We start from the raw sequence: 27,558 nt of genomic DNA on the forward strand, positions 1-27,558 counted from the left end.
TCTGTAACCCTTAAATCTGGAACCGGAAGTCCGATCAACTTGAAATTCAATAAAAGTTTATGGGATCGTTCATTTGAAACTAAGTTTGTGCAAATCAGTTCAACAATTTCTAAGAAAATCGAGTGACATTATTTGACACACATGCACATACACACATACACGAAAACGCACAACCACACAAATCTTTTTCATATGTCAAAAAGATTGAAAACTGAAAAACAATATTAAACAAAAAAAATTAAGGCTTTAAATATTATGAATTTAAAAACATAAGAATTAAAAAAGTTGAAAATATCCGATTTCGCTTTTTCAGATATAACTAATTTTACCATGCACAGCGATCCACAACCGTCTTTCATTGTTGTGCATGTTAAAGAATTAAATTTCTCTGTGAAATATAAACATTTTTATATTTGCGCTATATCAGTCTTGTAATTTGAGATCACTGTATAAATTTTAGCTTATGTCTATCGAAAATCAATAATAAACTGACAATAATATTAAAAACTCGAATGAGCCTTGTACATCGAACAGTCAATGTTCATTGACTGGCAACAATACTTTTACTAAAGCATATTCCTTCAGAAAGTATAAACATTTTTATACTTGTGCTATATCACAGTATTAAAATTTGAGATCACTGTAAAAATTTTAGCTTATAAATAAACTGACTAGGATATTGAATCAGCCTTAAACATCGAACAGTGAATATTCATTCATACTTAAGCATAATCCTTTAGAAACCGTTAGTACGATGTCGAGTATTCGAAATGCTCCTGAGAACTGATCACAGTTGACGTGAAAGGATAAACCATGCTTAGACAACAGCTTCTGGAGATCCTAAAATGGCAATCGAAACAAGCTATTAAATATGCAACTATACTATACATACATATCCTTACTTTGCATTCTCCTCGAAGAGTGGTTCAGTCGTTTATCGTTTAACGAGTTCATAGCCTTTTTAATTTCCACCTCTACTGACAACAATACTTTTACTTAAGCATAATCCTTTAGAAACCGTTAGTACGATGTCGAGTTTTCGATATGCTCCTGAGAACTGATCACAGTTGACGTGAAAGGATAAACCATGCTTACACAACAGCTTCTGGAGATCCTAAAATGGCAATCGAAACAAGCTATTAAATATGCAACTATACTATACATACATATCCTTACTTTGCATTCTCCTCGAAGAGTGGTTCAGTCGTTTATCGTTTAACGAGTTCAGAGCCTTTTTAATTTCCACCTCTATTTGGGCCACATTGGAATACGGAAAAACCTCCTGTGTTGTCTCTGGAAAGACGTTAATTAAGAAAATATATTCAATTTTGTTTTATTTTACCAGCCAATCGGGTTAGCTTAGAAATCGTTGGGCATCAAGAGAACAGTTTCAAAGAGACGGCGTTTTTTTCTCGCACATTTGCGAATGGATAGAAAAGAAACTTTTCGATTAACAACGCGTATTTTGAAAATTTGATTTTTGACCGTTTTTCGTTTAAACAATATTTTTAAAAAACTATCGAATTCGGTTTCGTTACCCACACTTCGATGAAGTTTTACCAGACCAATTCATGATGCGCGCGGTGAGATCAAAATTGTTAGCTCCGTAATTTTTCTAAATCTAACGTAAAATTTTCCACATATACTTTTGAATGCATATGCAATAGATTTTTTCAAAAATTTATGACTGTCCCCTCAAGAGTTGGCATAACATAAAAATAAATTTACGGGGTACATAACATACCAGAGAGAGTACCACAAGTGTTGGTCAAAAACCAGCTTCGTTAAGGATACGATTGCTAAATATGTATAAGCAGGATCAAAAAAGATATTTTTAGGTGAAAAAAATTACCTATGAGTGCGCGAGTTATCTGCAGTGACCTTGCTGCTTCCGAGGTCACCAGTCCCTGCTGCATGGGGTAATTAGATGGACGACCGGTCCAAGTAAATCGACCTGCGTTTCGAAATATATTCTTTATATTCACCGCAATAAACGCCTGCACAGATGTTTTGTTCCCCATCTTAAGTTTGTTTTTTAAGCAACGCTCGATTCCTGTTTGATCGCGTAAACTTTGTTCTGTAAAGTCAAAATTCCTTCGGTTGCTAATTGGCCATTGTAGCTTTAGCTTTAGTTCGTTTTCGCCTTTGATTTCTTTAATATCCCGTTTAATCTCTTCTAGGGAAATGTTTGTGGCATCTAATTTAGTGTTGACAGCATTCAGGACCCGAAACATAGCTTTCAATGTATCTGCAGTAGTCAATAATTAGTTAGTAACATAAATATACACATAAAAAATATTATCAATTAGGGGAGACTGAGGAGACTTGATCCCCAGGGAGACTTGATCCCATCATTGTAACTCAAAGGCGGATCAGAATACATTAATCGAATATACTATAAATTTGCGTAGTTTTATCTAAACATAAATTTCATTAACACAGAAAAAAGAAATTGGACTTTTGTGTAAACGAATTCTTACCGATTTAAAAAAAAAGTCTCAGAAGAACTGAAGAAGATTTATTTTTCAAATTTTCAAACTTTTATAAAATTGATAAAATCACCCACTACATACTCTACTTTTGCATACAGAATTACAGGAGAATGTCAATTATATGAAAACGTTATGATTGAGCTGATTCTTTTGTTCAACTATATTTTTAAAAAAGTTTGCTGAAATAGATGCTATGGGTTCACTTGATCCCTTCAAATTCGTGGAGATTTGATCCCCTTCGCCATACTTCATACACACCACCGAAAATAACCAAATTCACACCAGAACAATTAAAGTCATTGTTGTCATAAAAAAATGTCAAAAATGAACGCTTCATCGTAAAGAAACATAACTGTAATTGTTTACTACAGTATACGTAGCAACCATTCATCCCACATTTGACATTCCTCAACCATAATAAAGACAGCTTTCAAATAATTGCACGGAGATTTGGGGAATTCGTAAAAAAATCAGGTGAGAGATGCGTAATATGTAGTAACAAAAATGCAATATCTAATCATAACAATTTAATCAATACTACAATCCATTTATAAAATTGAATGTGGTAATGTACCCGTTTTTGCCCTATTAAGAAGGGTACCACAACCAATGTAATTGCTTTCCTTGTTTTGTTTAAATCAATATCCAGCCATCAATTGTAATGGAGAAAAACTAATATGTGCAATGTTGGCTTTCTCACAAATTGCACATTGTTAATACAATAGTTTGTCAACACATTCAATATAAATTACAAAATGTAGGGGAGACCGAGGCTAGTTGGCGGTGTTTTCAGTTTTAATTTTTTTACCGTTTTGATTTAGGTAGATCTTGTAAAAAAGAACACGTTGCATAAAAGGGCGGACTGTTGGCAACATCCCTTAATTTTATCAAAGTGTTTGTTACATTGTCTTTGTTTCTATAGACAAAAATATGGGACGTGGAAAACCCGCCAATTTACCCCGGCCCGGGATAAGTTGGCGGTATGTATGTGTTGGCCAGAACATAAGCTATCAAATGGAGACTCAATTACTTCAGGGGTCTTTATGGAACGTGCTTAATATCTTTCCAATAAAACTGAATATTAACCGACATATGTCATTATATTTCAGTCTCAATACCCCGGTATTTTGACTTCGGCGCGTACTCCACATTCCAAAGCAAATTTGATGTAGATGCTCCCTGCATTGACAAGATACACAAGAAAAAGATTTTCTTACTTTGGAGTGAAGAAATAAATTTTTTTAATGATTATTAGTAAATAGTACCGCCAACTTGTCCCGCGTGCGTCACCGCCAACTTACCGCATAAAAATAAACTTTTTCTATATATATATATATATATATATATATATATATATATATATATATATATATATATATATATATATATATATATATATATATATATATATATATATATATATATATATATATATATATATATATATATATATATATATATATATATATATATATATATATATATATATATATATATATATATATATATATATATATATATATATATATATATATATATATATATATATATATATATATATATATATATATATATATATATATATATATATATATATATATATATATATATATATATATATATATATATATATATATATATATATATATATATATATATATATATATATATATATATATATATATATATATATATATATATATTATAAGAAATGCTGAAAATTGTCATATTTTGGTGTAATTTTGTTTCTCTATTTACAATTTTAGTACTAGGTATGCTATTGCATAGTGGGTAGATCTACCATTTCACACATTATCTCCCACAACTTCAACAAAACAAAATGTTTTGTAACAAATACACTTTGGATAATTTGTTTCGTAATACTACCTACAACGAGAAGCAGCACTGTCTAATAGAAACGGAGAAAATGTTATTCCGCCAACTTACCCCAACCGCCAACTAGCCCCGGTCTCCCTTATTTTTATTTAACTTGGAACCAACATTCAAAAAGAATATGTTAATCAGCAAAGAATGTAGTGTAAGCGCAAACAGACCGAAGCATGCAATGGAACCCAGCGTGTCCAGAACTAGCATTTATCTTTCTTATCTCTGATCCGCCATCCTAGAGCACTCGCCATTAGGCTGGCAAATAACATCTAGTCTACAATGATCTTTGGGAGCTCTGGATTGGGACACTCCAGGTTCGGAGAGTCCCAATATCAAAGCTAAGAATTCGTCATGAAACCCGCTTTAATCATATTAGAATGGAATTGACTGATATAAACTTCAAGTATAAAAATCGAACTATGGTCTTTCAGCATAAGAATCGCTTGAAAATTTCTCCCAAAAAAGGTAAGCGGAAGGTTTGTTAACCGACTATCACTTCGAAGAACCCCCAGTTCGATTTTTACGCGAGCAGTTTGATTTTATGATTGGAATCAAATGATATTTTCGTTTTACACCAATTCATGCATTCATTATATTTTGATAAGCGCTTTGAATGTTTCCCGCACATGTAATCTCAAGGTTAAAACCAAGCGCTTATGTCCATGAAGAAAAATTAAAAACAAATTATATTTCACTTTCTGATAAATGAAAAAAGATTATATGATAGAAAGTCCACGTGTACATTTGCCATACTCCCACCATCTTATTCTAGGATAAGCGTGGACATCTTCGTATCCGCTACCTTCCCCCAAATTGTCCAAGTGGTATATGGATGGAAAGTCAGAGATCAAGTATTTTACACAATCACTCAAGTTTTCTTATAATACGACTTCCTTCTTTCCTGAAGCAAAGATAGTGATACTTATTAAACACAATTCATTGATTGTGAGGCATGTAATCAACGTAATAAGTACCCTCAATAATGAGGTGTAAAATGGTAGATCTACCCACTATGCAATAGCATACCTAGTACTAAAATTGTAGAGAAACAAAATTACACCAAAATATGACAATTTTCAGCATTTCTTATAATTTATAAAATAAAATTACCTTTATTTTTTTTCGTTTTATTGGCCAAGTGTATATTGGTGGGATGATTTGAAGCTGTAATTAGATGATAAGAACTATTATATATTTTAATCAAAAGTGTACACTTGTTGAGTTACATACCTTCATCCGTATCAGATGAACTTCGATAATGATCTAATCAGAAAGAGGCAAATAATGAATTAGTGAATCAAATTAAAATAATAACATTAGGTACCATTCATAAATCATATCACGGTTTTGGGGGAAGGGGGTATGATAAAACTTGACATATACTGCCGGTCTACGCATAATTGTCTCATGTATATAGGGAATCCCATAGAACATGGGACAAATATGCTTATAACGGCAGTATAGGGGAGGATACGAAACCTGGCGTTATCATGATTTTACTGACAAACCGCGTTGTATTACGAGAGGGTGGATGAAGAAATTTGTAACATTGAGGCAGGGGGTTATTTTTTGGGAAATTTTTGCATTACGTAATTTATGAATGGAGCTTACTAGTCCGATTGGTCCAATAGTTGAGCAAAGTTGTTATAAAAGCTAAGAGATTATGGGTAAATAGTTTGTATATATACTACCCGTAATCGCATGTTTGTCCCATGTTTTACTATCTACATAGACTAATTTGCAATTAAAGGCAGTATGTATGTTTTATCTTCCTTTGATGGGTTATGGTTGCGATAAATTTCTGAGGCAAAGTTTAAATTTTAATAGAACACGACTGCGTACATTTCAGTTAATTACCTGCTGAATCCATGGGATACTGTCCTAGCTCGTGCAATCTACTGCGGACCGCAACAGACTCTACTTCAGAGGGCAACAGGTTAGGCAATTTACTGGGTCCTGCTCGTACTAGTAACCGATCTAAACAAAATACAATAACAATTATAACATTATACAAGCCTTATATAATTTTTTTGAAATAATGCATAAATATACACATTAGTTGCAATTTACCTTGTTTACCCTGGCGGTTTTGCAACGGTTCCGTAAACTGATCAATTATTGATCAGTTTACGGAACCGTTGCAAAACCGCCAGGGTAAACAAGGTAAATTGCAACTATTGTGTATATTTATGCATTATTTCAAAAAAAATTATATATATATTAAATTGATGTAGGGGGTACACAAAGTTTTTTCTGTCGTACTTTGAAAGGAGCATGCAAAAAATCGCTGTAGATGGTAGATAATTAAGTACGATTCACACGATACATCAGGCTTCCGTCACCGGTACGGAACGTCAAGATTAGTTACATGCAGTTAAACGGAAGCATTCACGCACACATCAACGGCATGGAGCGTTTTGACGTACGGCACGTGTGAACTGGCACAAGAGAAAAGTATTAAACCAATTCTGACGGAACGGTGACGTTCCGTTGACGTTGACGGAAGCTGATGTATCGTCTGAATCGCGCTTTATTCGTTCTAATCAGAGAGATTAGGGAGAGAGACGAATAGTGAAAATCAGTCAAAACGGCAACACTCTCCTTCTCAGTTAAACTCATTCCGGAACCGGTTCGGATTTCTGAATGGAGTCATTATGGATTCCAAATCAAATGCAACAACCGATTCCGACTCAGAATCGGTTGTTGCATTTGATTTGGAATCCATACTGACTCCATTCAGGATTCCGAATCAAATTCCGAATGGTTTGACCGGGTTATGATGATTTGAGCACTAGAGCTCTCTAGGTACAATGACGTAAATTAAAAGGTCTGGCAGATAAAGGGATTTGCCTGCGCTAGTAACGCAAAAAGGGTAAACAATCCCGAAGCAACCAGTGAAGACGTCATTGAGTTCCAAAATGGCAGCAGGCGAACATTAATCAAAACACACGGAGTGACGTCAGCACGTTCCACTTTTGCTATCGGTGATGTAAACAAACGGAAAAATCACATACACTATTAAACATTTCTTCTGCGTATTGGTGATAGGTACAATCGTCTGCCAGACCTTTTGCTTTTAGACATGGCTCTAGGTAGAGTCTGGACAAGAGAATATTATGGCGAGATGGATCAACTATGGTCTTAGCTGGCAACAACCCAAAAAAAGAGAATATTAGATAAATTGGCAACCAGTGCCCGCAAAGAAGAAAGTTTGGCATCACTTGAAAATGTTGAAGCTCTCTCGTGTATACTTTAAAATAAAAAACAAATCGCCTTATAATGTTTTCGATCTTTTATCGGAGCTGGTGAGAACAGAAGTTTTGCCAGCAATGTGCTTATGTATTTGATTTCTTCTAATTCCTCACTATCAAAGCAGAATACATATACAGATTCGAATGATATGGCTGATCTTGGCCATGTTGTCCCTGTCTGGTTAAATGTTCCACGTGAAATGCTTTCAATAGGGTTTTGATCTGAGAACAACAACGTGTACTATCTTGTTGCTAAACTGATTTTGTCAGTGAACAATAATTTAGATTCGCAACTTGTTCGAGCGTGACGAATGAATAAAAATTTATAGTCACGTTAATAAAAATAAAAAAAAGCAACTTGTTCGAAGCGCTACTGAGCCAGTCTTCAGAACTATTTCGATTGTGGAAATCCAGCATTGCATTGGTTATGAACATACTTTTATTTTGAAATAATAAACACCATGATTTCTCTTGAATCAGAATATTATTCAGTCTAGTGATCAAAATTGCTCGCAAAAATTTTAAAAGTAATTTACTAGGATCACAATACTTCGTTCCCGTAGTTCCAAAACAAGACACTCTGCTCCTTTGGATACATCAAATTTTTGCTCGTTTGTATACGTCAAATTCGTCTTGTCTACACTCTACCTAGAGTGCTCTATTCAGCACTAGCATTTTGGCAACAGCTTCCACAGCACTTTAAATGACTTTTATTATATTACGAAAAAATCCGTATGGTGATCGTTGGATTTGTTTTGCAAATAATGTCCATTCGAATCAAAGAATTCTAAAGCTTGTTTTTATAAATACACATCCACTAGAATGCATCTTACAATCACGATTTGACTGAATTCTGATGAAAAGTTAAGTTTCTTTTTGATAGATGTACAATACTTATCTCCTCCAACTCAGGCATGAGTACCCTAATAGAAATGTACAGTAGCAAAACCATGAAAACTGTGATAGTACAGTAGGTTTACAATAATTTCCATTAAATTCTAGTGTTATTCTACAATACAAAAACAATAAACTTTAACGTTTTTACAGTAAATTTCAATGTAAAATCGACTTTTACAGTAACAAAGGGAGGTGGTTATGCGTCTTAATATTTAAAAAAATCGATTTTTTTCCACACAGTTTTATTTTTCTAAAACAGCAAAATTTAATGTGAATCTACTGTATCAGTTTTTTACTGAACAGTAACATGGATTGTTGCATAAAATTTTATTGTAAATCTACTGCGAGAACTCTGTGTCGAACAATGTTGACACAATAACTATAATATTTATTGTCTTATGATTGTTTGTAGGGTAGATGCTATTCGGGTAATGTTTATTTATTTTGAACGATTGGTCTGCTCAATAAGGTATTTTTGGCTTCACACTATTCGTCTCTTTCCCTATTCTCTTTGGTTCTAATCATTTACCTGATTTATGAGAAAGTTGTTGTGAAGATCCAAATGACCGTGGCTGTCTTTTTTTAATTATATGGCAAGCTATAATGAAAATTTATTTATACTGATGAATACTTCCCAACATTATAAAACTGCTTAATGATGTTAATATACGGTTTTATCACAGACTAACAGACATAACACTCAAAAACAAAGCTTCGCCCGCTTTAACGGTCACTTTAAATATATTTGTAGTTGGGACTGTGGCCACATTTGAAATTATGGCGCCACTGACATATGAACAAGCATATGGGGGATAGACCACTAGTGAAAAATTGTTCCCAAATCTGAGGGGTAACCCACCAGTAAATGAGTGATTGGGACTGTGAATAAAAGGTGGAGCTAGTGTTCTGGGAAAATTGTCGGATCGATGTTTTTTGAGGGAATTCCCTCATAGTGTTATGTCTGTTAGTCTGTGGTTTTATTAAGGAATTTTGCTATACCATGGAACGAACCCATACACACTTGACTAAGGGCATATTCAGCAGTGTTCTAGATTCATAATTATGACAGTTCTATAATATAAAACTGAAGGTTTTAAAACTAGAACTGGCTCTTTCCCTAGGGGCAGATCACTTGTGATGCATTTTGAAAAATCAGCGAAATTAAATGCATTTCTTTCCATCAAAATAGAAATTCAAAATGTATTTTGCGTTGCGTGCAATGTATTTTGCGTTGCGTGTAAGACGTCAAAACCCTACAAAAAAACTTGCCCTATATTCAACACAACGAGGGTCCGAGTTAACTTCAGAAAACTCGTGAGCAAAAGGCTTCGTGATCGCCAAAATCAACGGGGTCTTCATGTGCAGCTGTTACGCACCTACAAGGTGAATAGTGGTACAGTTCAGTCTAATGTTAGAACAGTTAACCAAGCAGTTGATCGGTCGAAAGCCGGTAGTCATTGGTGGTGACTTTAATGCCTGGGTTGTGAAGTAGGCAGTAGAGTAACGAACACAACATGGTATATCCTGCAGGACGCTCTAGTGAACTTGAACCTACGATTGTGCAATGAAGGTTCCGTTAGCACATTTCGGAGATACGGGAAGAAGTCTGTCATCGATGTCACATTCTGTAGTTCTTCACTGACGGTGAACATGGACTGGAGAGTGTGAGAGAAGTATACCCAAAGCAACCACCAGGCGATTCGCTACTACATCGGCCAAGGAACCCTGCTGTAGCGCGGAGAAGGACGACCGGCGACCGAAATTGGTAGACCGCGAAAACTGGAGCCACGCAGTAGACGGCATCTAGCGCCCGTTCCAGATAGAATACCAAACGTGGCGCTGAAAAATGGGAAACTTCTCCGAAATGTGAAAGGTACAGAAGCTGGTGATGCTGCTAAAGCCAGAGAAGTTACCGGTCGATCCCGCCTCTTACAGGCCTATATGTCTGCTGGATACACTCAGAAAACTCTGAAAACTAATCGACGACCAGTTCAGCTTCAACAACCACGTCGACTAAGCCTGCGAAAAGTCGGCGAAGGCAACGAACGTAATAGCGAGGATCATGCCAAACGGCAACGGTCCGAGACGCAGCACGAGACGTTTGCTAGCTCGTGTTTCGTACTCGAAAAACTGTACAGGACGTTCTGAATGATGACCGTACGAGTCGCGAGCGCGTACAGAACAATATCGTCGGAGGTAATATGCAATATCGCCGGGATAATCCCCATCTGCATCACCCTGGCGGAGGATATCGAGTGTTACAATCGGAGAAGCACTAGAAACGCGAGGAATATGCACAGTGGTTTTTTCCGCCAAAAACGCGCGAAAAATTATTCACGCTAAAACGGTAAAACGTACAGCAATGATGCCTTCTGGGATGTTTTATAATGATCCAAGAACTTTATTTTGATGATATAGTTATAGTGATTAATCCCCCTTGAAGTGATATATTTGCTACATTTTTTTTTCAAAATTTGGAAAACAAAATGAAGTCTTCAGAAAAGTCAAAGAACTTGTTTTTGCGAACATCTTTACTGAATACCAAAAATCTCTATAGTACACTCGAAGTTATTGACCTTAAAAGCTTTTATTCGACATAACTTCTTAAATATCGTAGGTATAGCTTCAACTTGTTCAAGAAAGTTGTTCGTCTTATCAAGATACATATCTTTCCAGAAGAGATCATTGGTATATCTCTTGCGACTGAAAAGTTATTGGGTAATTTTTGGTAAAATTAGCAAAAATTTTAAAAGCAATCACTTTTGAACGGGCAAAAACGGGCAGCCAGCTTTAATTGCAATTAGAAAATTAAAGAGTTGTGTACAGGACACGACCACGGTGACATTAAAAATGTAGCTTTTTTCAAGAGCGTGCAAATGAATTTTATCTATCACACATATCGACTCACGTTCTTCCTCACTCGCCTGTTTTCATATGTTACAATTTGCTATATACCCTCCCCCATTAAAACATAATTTATTGAAGGTCTTTTAACGGTAATCTATTAATTAATCAAGTATCTCACTAGGTGATTGGCATTATTTGGCTGATCCATCTAGTAAAAATAGGCTGGTCTGTCAGGAAAATATATTCAAAAGAAAAGTTCCATATTGAGAACTGTGATGAGGAAGCCCACGCCCGCCAACGGAAATATGCAGATTCTCCATGAAATATGAAATTTCATTTTCCATTTAAATTTTCAATAATGTACTAATGAACTTAAGTAAACAATCTTAAGGTTAAGTATTTCTTGATCGATTAGTGGTGGAAAAAATGAAATTATTTGATAAATTACATTGTTATGCAACGTTCGCACTACCAGTTAAAACGGGTTTTTATGCTATCTTGTTGACATTTTTCTTGTTGCTAATTATTAATACGTGTTATAACTCTGTAGTGTAAATATTGTATTATTAAAGCAATTCTGCAGCGTTTTATGTTATATAGGTGTTTTATGTGGTAATAGGACTGACATAATTATATCTTCAGTACAGCGGTTTGTTTTATAATTTAAAACAGATTTATTTTAAAATTTAAATCAGTATACCCAACCGTTCTTTTTGTTGTATACTTTAAAACGCAATTAGAACTGTGATACTCTGACTGGATAAACTGGGAAAACAATTTTAAGTCCAGTAACGCTTAAGACATGGCTTGAATTTGAATCGAAAAAGAACACCCGCTTAAACTGCTGCTGGAGCGGTAAGTTCTGTTTTAAACTTTTCCGTTGTGTGCAGTACGAAACAAAAGTGTTTGAAATTAGAAAACAAAAAGTTCTGCTGGGAATGTGATTGTTTCCGATGCAATTACACTCTGGTTTTTTCACGCAGGAGATACAGGCCGTGTAAATGAAAACCGCGTAAATTTCAAAAAAACGCGTAAATGAAAACCGCGTAAATTTCAAAATCCGCGTAAAAAACCTGAGTGTACTCTCCTATATAAAATACTACTACTCTACTCTTTTCATAATATTGTAGCAAAAACCGTCGGCTTTCGATGTGTACCGGAAAATTAGTACAAAGTGTTGTAATGACGTCGTAATAAACGAAAGAGAAAGTAAACAAAGAGAGGCTCTCAATGTTAGTTACGTCCTATTAAAAATTTTCTCTTGATATATTTTTTTCAAACGCAACACTCTAATGTGGTTTTTGTTTGAGGCGAAACTGAGTCAGTTCCTAACCCCAACTGCTGTCAAAATGCATGAACTGACAGCGGTTGGGGTTGGAACCTGACTCAGTTTCAGGTTCAAGCGAAATCGCCATTAAGCAGCACACACCGTATTGAATTAAATTCAAACCACCTCACCCACCCACTTTGCAAATCATTCTGTGACACCGTGCTGGTACCCGAAAAATCCGCACACGGCCACCACTGCCGAAAATGCATAGCGTCTACCGCTTATTGTAGTGCCCAGACGCTGCAGCCATGATCTTACCCGTTCGACATAAGAACAAAAATTGATTCAAACGGGTACGCGTCACCTCTATTTATAAACTAACCGTATATGGTTTAGTCACTTAGGTGCGAGTGTGTGCAAATGCCAACGTTGCCGAAAATCGATAGCGCTTATTGCATCGCCCGGAGACGATGTTGCTCGCATGGGATAAGAGCAACAACTGATTTAAACGGACATGCGTTGCTTCTATTTATGACTTTTCGTGTTTCATTGAGCCACTAAGCTGCCCTTTATTGACGGCTGTGTCTGAGAAATCTGCCTCACGAATGGTAAATTTCCCGTTTTTCGTGAACTTTTTAATCTTACCAATTTCCAAAAGTCTACTTTTATTGGGGAGATATTAAATTATTACCAATATTTAAGTTAGGTGTTTCTGAATCGGTTGGTGTATGAATGATTAAAATCCATCTAGTAATATCGGAGTTATAAGCGTGCAAACCTTACATAGTTTCGTTACATGGGAGATAGTTTAGATTTTAGAATGACACCTAGCCCCAGATAGTGGAGTAAGACATTTTTAATGTCAAAATGCTACATCAACACTATACAACTAAATAGAGTTCACTTGTCTATCGTTGTCTCCAGTAGAGTTATAGATGATTTGAAAAAAAACTAATGTTTTTCCAAAAATGTCAAATATCTTCGAAAGTACTAGAGATAAGAAAAATTATGCCGTAATAAAAATTGTGCATTTTGATGGTTGAAATAACTTCGTAGAATATATGAAACCCGTTGGAATGATAATTGAAAAGATATTTAAAAAAAAAACTATTTTAGGGGTTATACAAATATAACGAGCTATAACTCCTTAAGCATTTAAAGAAGAGACTTCGTGTATTCAGCAAAGATATTCGTGAAAGCAATTTCCACAACTTTTCCAAAGACCTTAGATCATTTTTATTTACCAAAAAAATTCCAGCTAAAAAATCTCACTTATAGGATAATTAATCACGAAAATCATAGCAGCAAATGACAAACCGTGCTATTTTTTATGAGTAGTCCGAAAACACTATTGACGTAAACTCAGCCGTTTTCCCGTTAACAACCAATCACCTTTTGAAACACTTTATTTTCCAAAAATTAATTTGAAAATACCCGAGATAAGCCAATGTTGTAATATAGAAATTTTTCCATTTTGATAATTAAAAGCTTTTTACTGAACATAACGAACTTGTCAGAATGATATTTCAACAGTTATATTAATGAATTGGCTTTAAAGGGATCATCCACAAACAACCAGAAATAAAGTTGAAGACATTGAAGATAAAGACTTAGTGTCTTCTGCAAAGTTGTTGGCAAAAGCTTGCTCTATAACTTTGCCGAAGACATAATTTTAATATATGCACTAGCAAGAAAGTTGGTAAATATATCCCACTTTTAGGGAGATTCATCATTAAAATAATAACACCATATGAAAGGGCTTATAGTGTCGACAAATGTCTCCGAAGACGTCATTGACCCAAATTTAACGATTTTGGTGTAATTAATAGATCGCACGATTTTGGCAAAAAAACCACTGTAAGATGGTGAGAATCGACTTTATGGCGAGGTGGCTGCAGGAATGGGACGATATAGAAAAATGGTGTACATACCGGCTCATCCTAAACTTGTTGACGTGAGTCAATAGAAAGCGCCTAGAGGTAAACACATGGGTCCTGTCGGGCCATGGCTGCATCAGAAAGCATCTTCATCAGATCGTGCACGCAACGTCACTGTTGTGACCTGAGTGTGAGAAGATCGAGGAGACACCGGAGCACGTGGTTTGAAACGATACGTAGGGAGATGCTTGAAACGGGAGGGTCGGACATCAATCCGGATAATGTTGTCCAAATGATAAGTGACGAAATCACGTGGAACGCGGTCAACAATATATATATATATATATATATATATATATATATATATATATATATATATATATATATATATATATATATATATATATATATATATATATATATATATATATATATATATATATATATATATATATATATATATATATATATATATATATATATATATATATATATATATATATATATATATATATATATTGTATTCATATACACAACATTTACATATTAACACTTCATACTCTTAGGGCCGCTTTTTTTACCCTCGCTTAACTTTTAAACCAGGTTCACCAGTACGTTTAAACCTGGCTTAAGCGTTAAGCAAGGGTGAAGAAATCGGCCCTTAAACAACAAACATATAGAAACTAAGCAAACCTTTCGGTGTTGGTAATGGTGGAGGCCGTGAAGGAGTTGTAGATTGTTTTTCTGAAACAAAAACGCAGAGATGTTTCTTCTATCTCAATATGAAGTTCTTTGCATATAAGCGGTACAAATTACCTTTCGGTGTTGGTAATGGTGGAGGTCGTGATGGAATTGGAGAAAATTTTTCTGAAATAAAAATGCAGAGATTAGAGAACACTACAATATGAAGTTTTTTTGTAGATAAGCTGAAGAAATCGACCTTAGGAGTTAGTGGATGTGTGCGAGAGGGGGGGGGGGGTTGAGGAGGATGCGTGGACGCGTTATGTGTGTAGGTTTATGAATCACGCGGAATTTTAAACTCACGAGAATAGTTTGTGGATGAAAATAGTGGTTTTGAATTTATGCATAAAAAGGCTTTAGTGTACTTATAAAACAATGAATGTAATGAAAACAATCATGAATCCAATGATTACAGTCATGCACATACATAATTATAACAAAAACTTACCAGCTTCTTCCTCGATAATAGAGAATTGAATTGATTGATCTTCAAAGCTCCTTTTCAGTTTTATTTTATGAGCTCCTGCTTTCGTTGTTCTTGGATCAAGCTGATCTAATTCCTCCTCGTCTTGCAGGTACTCAACATCATAGTAGTCGCTCATGTTCAGGCTGTGTGGATTATTGCAAAATAGTAATGACAGTCGTCAATACTCAGTCGTGCTACTTTAGTACAAAATCTTATGTCAATTTCTGAAAATTCCAATATAGTTGTATTTGCTCTATTGCAACCAACTCCTAATTGTTTGGAATTGATCGGTTGGTTGTATAGCGGAATGTTTGGACCCATTTTCAAGCAATGCAACATGTAATTTCCTCGTAATTTGAATATACCAGTAATTGCGTACAATTCTTTATCGACAAAAATATATTTATCATTACGTTTAGTACTATATTTACGACCATTTTCTGTTATTATTTCTTCGTACAAATTTTTTCCCGGTAGTTTTTTTGCAGTAGTATTTTTTTCCCCATCAAGTTTTCATTAAAATGTATATGTTCCATTAAACGGTTTTTTAGTTGTTCCAGTGGATATGGTGCTTTTTTCGTCATTTTCGTTATTTTGTGTAGATATTCTTCAAACGGGAAGGCTGAAAAGTTGTCTAATGGCTCTCTATAAATTAAGCACTCTTGTGCCAAATGACTTAATAAATGTATATTATAAACGACATATCCTGTTCCATAAAGCATTTTGTAGTCTTCAACGAACCGGTTTAAATAGTCAGTAGCTAGGGCATTTTTATTTATGCAATCAGTAGGATGGCATAATATTCTTATAGCAGCATGTAAAAGTAGGAAATGAACATAGAACCGGTGCTCGACAACTTGCATAAATAGTAATGGACCTGTGTATAGCAACAGCAAACGAAATTCCGTTGCTTTGTATTTTTTTATTTCTTCTAATGGTCGAGGCCTTCTTGAAAATTCGTATGGTAGTTGCGTTTTTATAAGTGAAATCCGTCTATTTATTTCATGCTTCTGTCGATCTGAAAGCGAATACGGCTTATTTTTGGTATCGACCCAGAACAATAGAATATATTTAAATACTCCAAGAAGCACATTATGCATGTAATCTATGGACACGTTTGATATACATTTTGCAACTGTGGCTAGTGGTGACAGCCTCGATGAATGGTGATGTGGATCTGTTATTTCCAAAAAATCTTCATCTGTTCTCAAAGGAGCATGCAGGTTCAAGAAAACGACCCTTGGCCCAATTTTCTTGCCCCTTACCTTGCATTTAGGACAACCGTATGTTCCCGTAGGTGCCTTTATATCCATTATGAAAGCCTTTGCTTGAGCATCCATTACGAACGTTCCAATGCTCACTGTCGATAAACCAGTTTTCCCGGGAATGCCATTTTGCAGTACATCGTGCAAGTCGCTAACAAACATTTCCAGATATTGATGAACGTCCCTCGGTTTTCCATAGCCATGATATACGCCAACTGGTAGTATAAGCTGAAATCCTTTAAGTTTCAAGAGAATGGGCCAAAACTCACTCCGAGAGCTTTTGGTAATTGGAACTCCATCGATGCCGAAATACATGACGAAACTTTCAGAATTGTTTGGTTGAATGTTGTTTAGATGCATGTATATTTCAAGCATATTTTTCAAACCAAAATGAACGTATTTTCCTTCACCCATTTTTTTTATTTCATAGTTATGTAAGTAAGCTGCTCTTTTCAGTGTTTCAATTTTTCTTGGTAACTCTGGAAAATAATTTTGTTTAAGCCATCCGATGAGGTCATTCATTGCGAAATTCGAAATATGATGTGTTACAGACCAGGAAGCAAGTTTGTTGGCTATATCTACAAACGTATCCCTTGTTTCGGTATCATCATTATCATCACTTTCATTCAAATCCATATTCACATCAGCTTGCTGCAGCACATTTGAGATAATTTCCTCATCATTTTCAAATGATTCGTTAGAAAAAAGATCGTTGTTTTCATCGTGGATTAGCGACTGATTGACCAAACGTACTTCTTCATGCATATAGACATCAGCAGCTTCTATTTCGTCAGTGGGTCTCTCACAATAGGTTGCATCTCCTTCCATGCGAACCAAATTATCAATTTGACGTTGCATCCTCCTATATATGGAACTTCTGGATGACATTGTATGGATGTACCCACAGGGAGATTTTTTCGCTTTGAAATATATCACAAATTATTATATTAATATAATGAACTTTAAAAACTGTCAATACACTTAAGGTTTAAGAAACCTTTTTTGAGCATGTGTAAGAATTGAACGCTTGATGGTATGCGTAGGAGAAATTGTATTCAGCTTTGCCACCGGTTTATCCATATAAAACCTTTTAAAAACTCTAAAAAAAGAATATCAGTCTATTCATTAGATTATCATGATTCAAATTATGCAAAATAGTTGGTGACAAAACAATTAACCAAGCTTCAATTTGCTTTTGAAGAAGTGGCTGTGATTTTTGTCACACTACCACACTGCTGGGGCACGCCACACAACTGCCTAATGAAAAAACCATAGCTACTTTTTCAAAAGCACCATTCCGCTTGGTTAATTGTTTTTTCACCAACTATTTTGCATAATGTGAATCGTGATAATCTAATAAATCGACTGATGTTCTTCTTTTAGAGTTTTGAAAAGGTTTTATATGAATAAGCTGTTGGCAAAGTTGAACATAATTTTCCCTACGCATACTACCAAGCGTTCAATTCTTACACATGCTTAAAAAAGGTTTCTTGAGCCTTAAACACAATTTAACCGGGAATTGTCATATAAACGGTCATAATCATACTGAATTTTTGCGTTTTTTCAAAAAAAAGTTTCCATGTTTAAACTTTTTTACATTTTTTGTACAGTGAATACCCGTTTTATCAGCCCCTTGGTGAATTTTATGTTGATAAAACGGGAACATTGATAATTTTTCAGATGAATAGTCCAGTGGCAGACTTGCGCTTGAGTTTTGATGCTTAACTTGTTGGATCTTACTCTTGTAGGGAGATTGTCTAGTTCACAGAGACTTTGCGTGATTGTACATATGTATTACATACTTCAAAGCCATTATTTTCAATTGATTATGTTTATGTTTAAAATGTTAATAACATTTTCTATATTACAGTCGTGATTCGCTAGTTGGTCACTTTTTAACTGGGCCGCTTTTTAGTTGGACCTCCGCCAGTTAGACCATTGTCCAACTAAAAAACAATTTTCATTATATTCATTCTATATATATATATATATATATATATATATATATATATATATATATATATATATATATATATATATATATATATATATATATATATATATATATATATATATATATATATATATATATATATATATATATATATATATATATATATATATATATATATATATATATATATATATATATATATATATATATATATATATATATATTCATATTATATAAAATAAAATTAACTGTATACAATTACATGGGAAGGAAGGGAAAGCATCAGAGTACCTTACAATTGGAAGACTGGATGATGGAGTGGATTGCCAACCTGAATCACTTGGAGGAAACCTCTCGTTTCCTCCTGAAGGTCTGAAACGAGTAAGACGCGCCTTTCTAACAAACAAACCATCAGGCGGGCTTAAGCTGGTATTGCGAAATTGTTTATTATGTGGCCGGATGTTAGGAGATTCTCTTTTCCCCGCGGAATGCGCGTAAATGTCTCTGTTTACGGGTCAGCTCAACCCTATTTTGTCCCTTCGATAACAGCAATAATACGAAAGTTATCTAATAAACAAATTCAGTCTACTGTAAGTCTACCCGCATCCACTGGTAATGCCTTGAACTGATAGTGGCTTCCTATAACAAACATACATACATATATTTTTTCTATTGCATCGTATTACACCAAGTTTTATAGATTGTTGAAAGATTATTTTAACAGTTTCTTCGAAAATATAACGAACCTTCTCTCATTCGTTCGTTTGGGTAGTTTATGTTAAAAACGTGTCCTAAATTAATATGTACAATTAAGGACCACCACTGCTTTAGGATACAAAAAAAGCTTGTTTTCGTGATTTTTGGAAAGGGAAGGAAAAGTTCTAGCTATTTGAAAATGTCTGTATACCTATTTGTAAACACATTTGAAAAGCTAAAACAAAAATTTTCCTTGAAAAACATCACAAACTGGCAAGGACTATTTCGTTACTATAATACCTAGCTGGCGCGAAAAGTGCAGTTCGTATTTCTGGTTGAAGTTAATGAAACAACAAAGATTTGATTTTTCGTAACTTTTTTCCGCGGTTTTCTAAACAAATATGTATTTTTGGTATGAATTTTTGATGTCATCGTGCCACTGTGACAGAAATGGTTAAACCGGTTTTCTGGTTATAATGTTTTTAGAATCTTAAGAAGGCTATATAAAAGAGATTGTTGTGATATATTCTTCGTCTTATCTATTGATATAAGCAAAAAAAAACTCGATTTTTTCGATCTTGTTGGCAGGGGCGGATCAAGAAAAAAAATTCGGGAAGGGTTCGAAATTTCGATTTCAAAATGAACATTGTAATTGTATAATACATAAAAACCTCATTTAATAAAAAATCAGCATGGTCAAATTTGGTTTACAAAGCTTTTGAGTTTGAAACTAACATAAAATTCAAACTAATTTAAAATTTCTCAACAAGTTGAAAATTCTCAGAAGGGGTCCGGACCCCCAGGACCCTCTCCCTAGATACGTCACTGTTTGTAGGTGACCCCCTCAATGGTTTGCATATGTAGCGGATCTACAAGGGTTAAAAAATTCATTATTTTATCTAACCAAGATTGCAAAATTTTATTAAGAGGTTACACCACTGTAGAGCACGAAAAAATAGACATGTTATGGAAATTTTACTTGATCCAAATGTATAGATGAATCGAGATCCCGTAAAATAAGATTTAAAATACAAGTTCTGATGCACAAATAATAAAATTTTCAAGTAGTTTCAACACAAGATGGTGGTTGGACAGTATTTTCCCGCAGGCGAGTTCTTTTATAAAAGGGTCCATGACCAAAAAACTATCTCGTAATCTTTGACCTAGAGCCAAAAACATAAGTTTTTGCTATTCTTTAGAACGATAGAAACGACACACGTAGGATTTTTTTAGATATTTTGATTTGCCGCGTAAAGGCACACTTTTTAATAGAAAAACACTGAAAATGATATAAACTTCGACACACAATTGCTCAGAGAAACAAATTTTGAATACACTGAAATTTTCAAATTTCAGAACGATAGAAAATCATTTGTTCGAGTTATATTTCCGGCTACCGCAAAAAATGTGGTTTCGAGAAAAACGCAGTTCAAGTTTTTAGTACACTCAGTAATGATGACGATTTTCCCTAAAAAATCAGGTATTGAGAGCTTACTAATTTGTAATAATGATGCAAATCAAAATCCTTTGTTCAATCACTAGCCATTGTGAATCCAACAGTATCCAAATATGTTACTATGTTTTAATTGCCGCATGGTTCTACTGTATCGACTTTGTTGGCTATTTTCGGCAAATTTAAGACTAAGAGGAACGAAAGCAATGAAATTGAAAGACGGAGCTTGAGAAGGTTCACATAACACAACTATAATGTAATTGTAAATCCTATCTTAAATTCCAACCGCTTCGTTTATTTTTTGTCTTTTTCGAGCGACAAGTTACTGTGAATTGACGTTGAATAATCGTTTCAACCAATATTAGTCTAGAATTAAAACCACATTTCAAAATTTTAAAGTGGAAACCGAAATGGTCAGAGTAGGGGCTAGTATTTTATGTTAGTAAGTAATCAAGTTTTAAGTTACAGAAGGACGTCGGTCTGTAACACAGTTAATGGCAATTTCATCACAATGCGCTACACCGACGTAGTCGGTGTTACATTCATTCAAATTTAGGTTTAGTAAGACTATTTTTTACACTAGACCAGTGTAGCACCATTTGAAAACGAACACACTATAAGAAAAATATGTCATTCATGTTTTTTAGCAAAAAACAAAGGGCCCTAAGGAACAGTTAAATTTGCTCTCTAAACTTATTACTTTGAACATAAATACTGATGCAGGCTAACGCACGTGTCACCGATTATTTTATAATGAAATGTGAATAACAAAAGTCGTACTGCTACTTACCAATAAAACAGTGGGAAAAGATATCGTATCCTTTCAAGGGTGGCTTACACTTTCCAAGCGTGTTTGAACCGTTGAAATTGCTTCGTCCGAGAAAATAAGGGGTAGTAATTGCACAATTGACATACCCTCAGGTTTCTTTCGGTTCAGTAAATTAATCTGCAAAGATTTAATAAGAAGTTAAGGCAATTCTGCATAGTGTTGTACTATACCACAGCCATGCCATCTTACATATTCTTGCCGGATCTCTTCGTTGTTCGAAACCGTATTCTCAAGCCGTTCAATCTCTTCCTACTCGCTGATGGGGAACGAAATGAAATTTCTGCCAGCTTCAACGAGGTTTTATCGTAAATTTCGTACTCTCCGTCTGCTGTGTGAATGTAGTAGTAGCTTTTCTTGGTAACATTCAGCTTAAGTGTGAGGCTGTAAAACACAAAGGTATTATTAGCAAAATCAGGGTGTGAAATGTTTTATAAACTTTAAAGAAAAATAAAATAATGCCAGCTGAATCTATTCTACTTCAACAAACTAGTTTAATCGCTTGAACATGTGTCTCTCAACTTTCGGGTGACTTTTGTCTCTTTCCACGATTCTCATTTTAGTGACCTTGATAATGTTGGTATTTCCATCGATGGGATCCGCTTTGCTCGAGTGGTTGTGTTCGTTCCGAAATGAGTACACCGCACCCGGATCTTCTCGTAGTGTGCTGATACGACTTTTACACCTATTGAAGGGACTAGAATATAGTTGATATCGAGCGGATAACGAATTCGAGAGAATTAATTACCCATATTGTTTCTGAGAGCACATCCACATGATGATGCGCTCACGGATTTTCGAACGTTAATATAGGTGGCCACCGATCACAAGTTGCATATTACTGAGAGGTCCCAAAATAAAATAGATTAAGTCGACATCTGTAAATTAAGGATATTACTTTAGTTTCTTTTGAAGCTGAAGCTATAACTGCAGCAGTTTTCTTAAATCTGCATCGATGCTGGCATTGAAAATCGATTAAGTAAAGTTAAGCACGAAGTTTATTGCTTTGTTTTCCATGGATAGATAAATGTGATATTCATTTCTGTGGTTCGCGCAAGCTGCACGAAAAAATAATTTTCAATTGTGGATCTAAATTCTGAGTTAGCAACAGTTGGTCGTTGAAAAATGAATCACTATAATGAGTTTGATGTATCGTACCCTGGATCTCTAGCTTTAAAAATCTGCGTGAATCGTCAAGCCGAACTGAACTCTACGTGAATATGTTCGGCCCAAGTATAGTTGACCAGCACTTTGACGGGACACTTTTGTTTGCGGAATTGTTCGCAACGGTAGTGGTAAACCTGCTTCTGAGTAAAGGCAAACTAAAATGTATGGTCATCCAGTAACACCGGGACTGCTCTGAAACGAACATTCTGATAAACTACCGGCTTCCCTTGGCCGGAAGATAGAAATTGTTCCAAATTAAAGGCAGGCTGCTTTAGCTGAATATTCACTATAGCCCTTGCTAATATCTTTTGACAATAACAAAGAGAAGAAAAAAAATGAAAATTTGATATCATTATGTTTCTGTTTTGAAGGAATCAGCTATTTGCACGTTTATTGAATTTCAGGCAACTTTGATTAAATTATACTCTTTTGGGTGGCGAGATGTCCCTTGCTGGGCCATACGCCAGCGTACGTGCTGGCGAACGGGTGGCGTGCGAACGGCAGGTGAATGGCGGGTTAAAATTCATCATTCAGGACGCAGCCCTCCGCCTGGATGTTGCATCTGAGCTTGCATTTCGTTCGCCCGTCACTTGCCTGCAGGTATTCAGGCGATTGGTGTTGGCAGGTGGGGCATCTCGCCTCCCATTAGCTAGCCATCTGAAGTGGTAATGTGGGAGAGAACAGACATATTTAAAAAACTTGTGTGAACATTTGAAATAATCTACGATAAACACTAGTGCCGCCACACCAACCTATCCAAACTATCCGTCAAATCCATTCCGGAACCGGTTCGAAATCCTGAATGGATTCAGTATGGAATGTTGCTTAAAGAAAACAACCGATTCCGACTCTATCGGTTGATGCATTTGAGCTGGAATTCATACTGGAAGTCCGAACCGGTTCCGGACTAGATTGACTGGGTAGAGGAAAAACCACTGTCAATTCAGTCGAACTCAGTCACAAAAGAACATGACGACAGTAGCACACTTCGTTTGGATATCCCAACTACCTTCGAAACCGTTAGAGATTTTACACAAGTTGAATGCTGAAGATGGACGTCTGTTCTCTGTGGCTACGTGCTGTGTGGGTGTTGGGTGGGCTGTTTACCGTTAGATCTCACATTTATTTTCTTGACACTAACTACACATATACATAAACAAATTACGAAACGCGAAAATCTAAACAGTCTCGGACGAAACTAAACAACTTGTAACAATTATTTAAACTTGTTGAGGGTAACATTGTTCCACACGATTGGAGACAAGTGAAGGTCATCGCCATCCAAAAACCCAGGAAAACCAGTCTCTGATCACAATTCGTATCGACCGATTGCAATGCTGTCCTGTATCCGGAAGTTGTTCGAGAAAATTATTCTATCCCGCCTCGACAATTGGGTCGATACAAATGGCTTACTGGCAGATACACAATTTGGCTTTCGCAAAGGCAAAGGGACGAAGGGATTGTCTTGCGTTGCTCTCAACCAAAATTGAAATGGCCTATACTAGCAAAGAGCAGATGGCATCAATGTTCTTGGATATTAAGTGGGCTTTTGATTCAGTTTCTATCAACATTCTTTCAGAGAAGCTGCACCAGCATGGTCTTTCAACTACTTTAAACCAGTGCTGAGCTCCATCACGGTACTGATGGCAAACCTGCTAGATAAAAGAGAATGAAACGGTTAGCAGTTGAAACAGTAAGCGATGCTTATTGAGTTACGAGTTCTCATTCCAATGAATTGACAACAGTCAAACGGTTCTCTTCTGAATCTCTCACTCATTGGAATTATTATTGAGAGGAAGGGAAACAGACCGTCATTTTATTAGCAATATAAATACGGTTATGACGGTCATCTTATTACAAACAACGAGCTAGATTTAACAAACAGGCGGTTTCACATAAATAGCTATGCATAAAAGAAACTGAAAGGTGGAGAAAAAAGCAACAAAGCACCGCACCGCTGCCTGAATACAATACACTGATAATATTTCGTTTACTATACCAATACAAATTAAATGGTACTCAATCTGTCTATCATTTCAATGCGTTCTCTCTCGCACTGCTTCTGTGAGAGATAGTTAACTGAAACACGATCCGAGAATAATGGAAATGAAATAACGGTCATTTTTGTGGTGATACGGTCACTTCATATTTACCGTCACATGTCAAAGACCATCGTGAGATTGCACAGCACTGCTTTAAACAACTTTTTACTAAACTTGTCGGAAAAGTACATGCATTTTTCGCATGGTGACTTTTCGACATCACGATTTAGTTACATGGGCCTTCCCCAGAGCTCATGTCTAAGCCCCCTGTTACACAATTTCTATGTCAATGACATTGATGAATGTCTTGACATTTCCTGCACGTTAAGGCAACTTGCAGACGATGGCGTGGTTTCCGTTACAGGACCCAAAGCTGTCGATCTACAAAGATCATTACAGAATACCTTGGACAATTTGTCTGCTTGGGCAATTAAGCTGAGTATCGAATTCTTCACGGAAAAAAACTGAGCTATTTTCTAGGAAGCGTGAACCAGCGAAACTACAGCTTCAGGTAATGGATAAAACTATTGCTCAGGCTTCAACATTCAAATATCTCGGGGTCTGGTTCGACTCTAAAGGTACCTGGGGATGTCACATTAGGTATCTGAAACAGAAGTGCCAACAAAGGATCAACTTTCTCCGTACAATAACCGGAACATGGTGGAGAGAGAATCCAATATCGCTGTTTGCGTATTGCCTTGGGTTGCATGCACTCGACCCAGACAATGAGTTTAGAAGTGCTGGCGGGCGTCCTTCCCCTAATCGATTTTTAATTTGGGACCTCTCGTATCGATTGCTCATTCGATGCGATATTTTGAATTTATTAGTGATTGCAAATTTCGAAAATCTTGTCGAGCTTAATTCTCAGACTTGATTCATGTTCTTGTACTTCGATTACATAACACAGAACATCAATTCATCTTCGTATAACGTTAACCGTGCTCATCTCTTAGATACTTCTGATCCAACTGTATTTTCCGACACATCCATGAAGGAAGAGATTTGTGGAATCCCGGATCACATTCGCCCACAAGTGGTCCCAAATATTTTCTATAATAAATACCATAAAGTCGACTGCGGCAAAATGTTCTACACTGATGGATCAATTCTCAACGGGTCCACAGGATTCGGTATCTTCAACGAAAATCTTGCTGCCTCATTCAAACTCAATGATCCTGCTTCAATTCACGTCGCAGAGTTAGCTGCCATTCAGTATACTCTCGGGATCATTGACACACTGCCCGCAGACCATTACTTCATCGTTTCGGACAGTCTCAGCTCCATTGAGGGCATCCGTGCGGCGAAGCCTGGAAAGCACTAACCGTATTTCCTGGGGAAAAGACGCTTTATCTGAAAAATCTTACCAGATTACCTTGGTTTGGGTCCCGTCACATTGTTCTATTGTGGGCAATGAGAAGACGGACACTTTAGCCAAGGTGGGCGCATTAGAAGGCGACACTTACGAAAGACCAATTTGCTTCAACGAACTTTTCTGTATCTCTCGTCAGATGACGCTCGATAGTTGGCAAACTTCATGGAGCAATGGGCGTCTGGGACGGTGGCTAGATTCCATTATCCCGAACGTATCAACAAATGCTTGGTTTAAGGGCTTGGATGTGAGCCGGGGCTTTATTCGTACGATGTCAAGGCTCATGTCCAACCATTACACATTTGATGCGCATCTCCGTCGTATAGGGCTTGCTGAAAGTAATCATTGTGTTTGTGAGAACGGCTATCACGACATCGAGCATGTTGTTTGGCTGTGCGCAGAGTACTGTGTTGCCAGGTCCCAACTAATAGATTCCCTTCGGGCCCGAGGTAGATCACCCTATGTGCCAGTCCGGGACGTCCTGGCAAGCCGTGACCACCCCTATATTTTTCTTATCTATATCTTTTTGAAAACCATTGATGTCCAAGTTTAATACATTTTACCCTCTCTCATTCACAGTAGAATCTCACCAACCTATCCCTGTATCTACAATATGAGTCTACGATGCATACCTTTCTTGATAACCGTCTTTCTTGACACACGTCACAAGAACGTCATGACAGCATCGGAGTGCCAATAATCATCCGAAATGTCGACCTTCCCCTCGCCCTTGCGATTACAGGATGGAAACCACTACAATAAAGTGTGCATATCCCCCACAATCATCAACCAGCCAACGACAATGTCAATTTTGCAAAATTTTACAATATGTATCCCTCTTCCTACCATTTCCCTCTACTAACATAAAAGGGGAGCAAGCCGCCCCTAAATACGGCTTTCTCTTCCCCCACTAACACGTGCGATTTACCTTAAAAATGAATTATCAGCCTCGTTAAGCTACCGCATTTCGGCCTAAATAAATTTAGTTATATAAAAAAATCACTTGAAAACAAACGATTAGACTATGCTAAAACGAAACCAAAAGAAAATGACGAAAC

The 27,558-nt window shown here is 36.0% G+C and overlaps 1 protein-coding gene across 7 annotated transcripts; it reads right to left on the reverse strand.

Moving 5' to 3' along the window:
* Positions 1 to 345: 345 nt before the first annotated feature.
* LOC131685986 (uncharacterized) lies at positions 346 to 27,406 on the reverse strand. Of its 7 annotated transcripts, XM_058970067.1 has the most exons (16): positions 22,671 to 27,406; positions 22,490 to 22,607; positions 22,115 to 22,306; positions 21,887 to 22,042; positions 15,711 to 15,871; positions 15,338 to 15,388; positions 15,215 to 15,265; positions 9,057 to 9,125; positions 6,237 to 6,356; positions 5,610 to 5,642; positions 5,490 to 5,543; positions 1,986 to 2,248; positions 1,853 to 1,910; positions 1,177 to 1,293; positions 903 to 1,114; positions 346 to 840 (listed from the first exon to the last, which is right to left on the reverse strand). In XM_058970067.1, exons 5-15 carry the CDS (start codon positions 15,862 to 15,864, stop codon positions 1,092 to 1,094), a joined length of 993 nt encoding a protein of 330 aa, XP_058826050.1. In that variant the 5' UTR covers positions 15,865 to 15,871; positions 21,887 to 22,042; positions 22,115 to 22,306; positions 22,490 to 22,607; positions 22,671 to 27,406; the 3' UTR covers positions 346 to 840; positions 903 to 1,091. The 7 variants fall into 7 exon arrangements, with proteins under 7 accessions (XP_058826050.1, XP_058826049.1, XP_058826048.1 ...); XM_058970065.1 differs by having other exon boundaries at positions 354 to 840; positions 1,853 to 2,248; XM_058970066.1 differs by lacking the exon at positions 9,057 to 9,125 and having other exon boundaries at positions 350 to 840; positions 1,853 to 2,248.
* Positions 27,407 to 27,558: the final 152 nt, after the last annotated feature.

Source organism: Topomyia yanbarensis, chromosome 2 (genome assembly GCF_030247195.1).
Source record: "Topomyia yanbarensis strain Yona2022 chromosome 2, ASM3024719v1, whole genome shotgun sequence".
Classification (NCBI taxonomy): domain Eukaryota; kingdom Metazoa; phylum Arthropoda; class Insecta; order Diptera; family Culicidae; genus Topomyia; species Topomyia yanbarensis.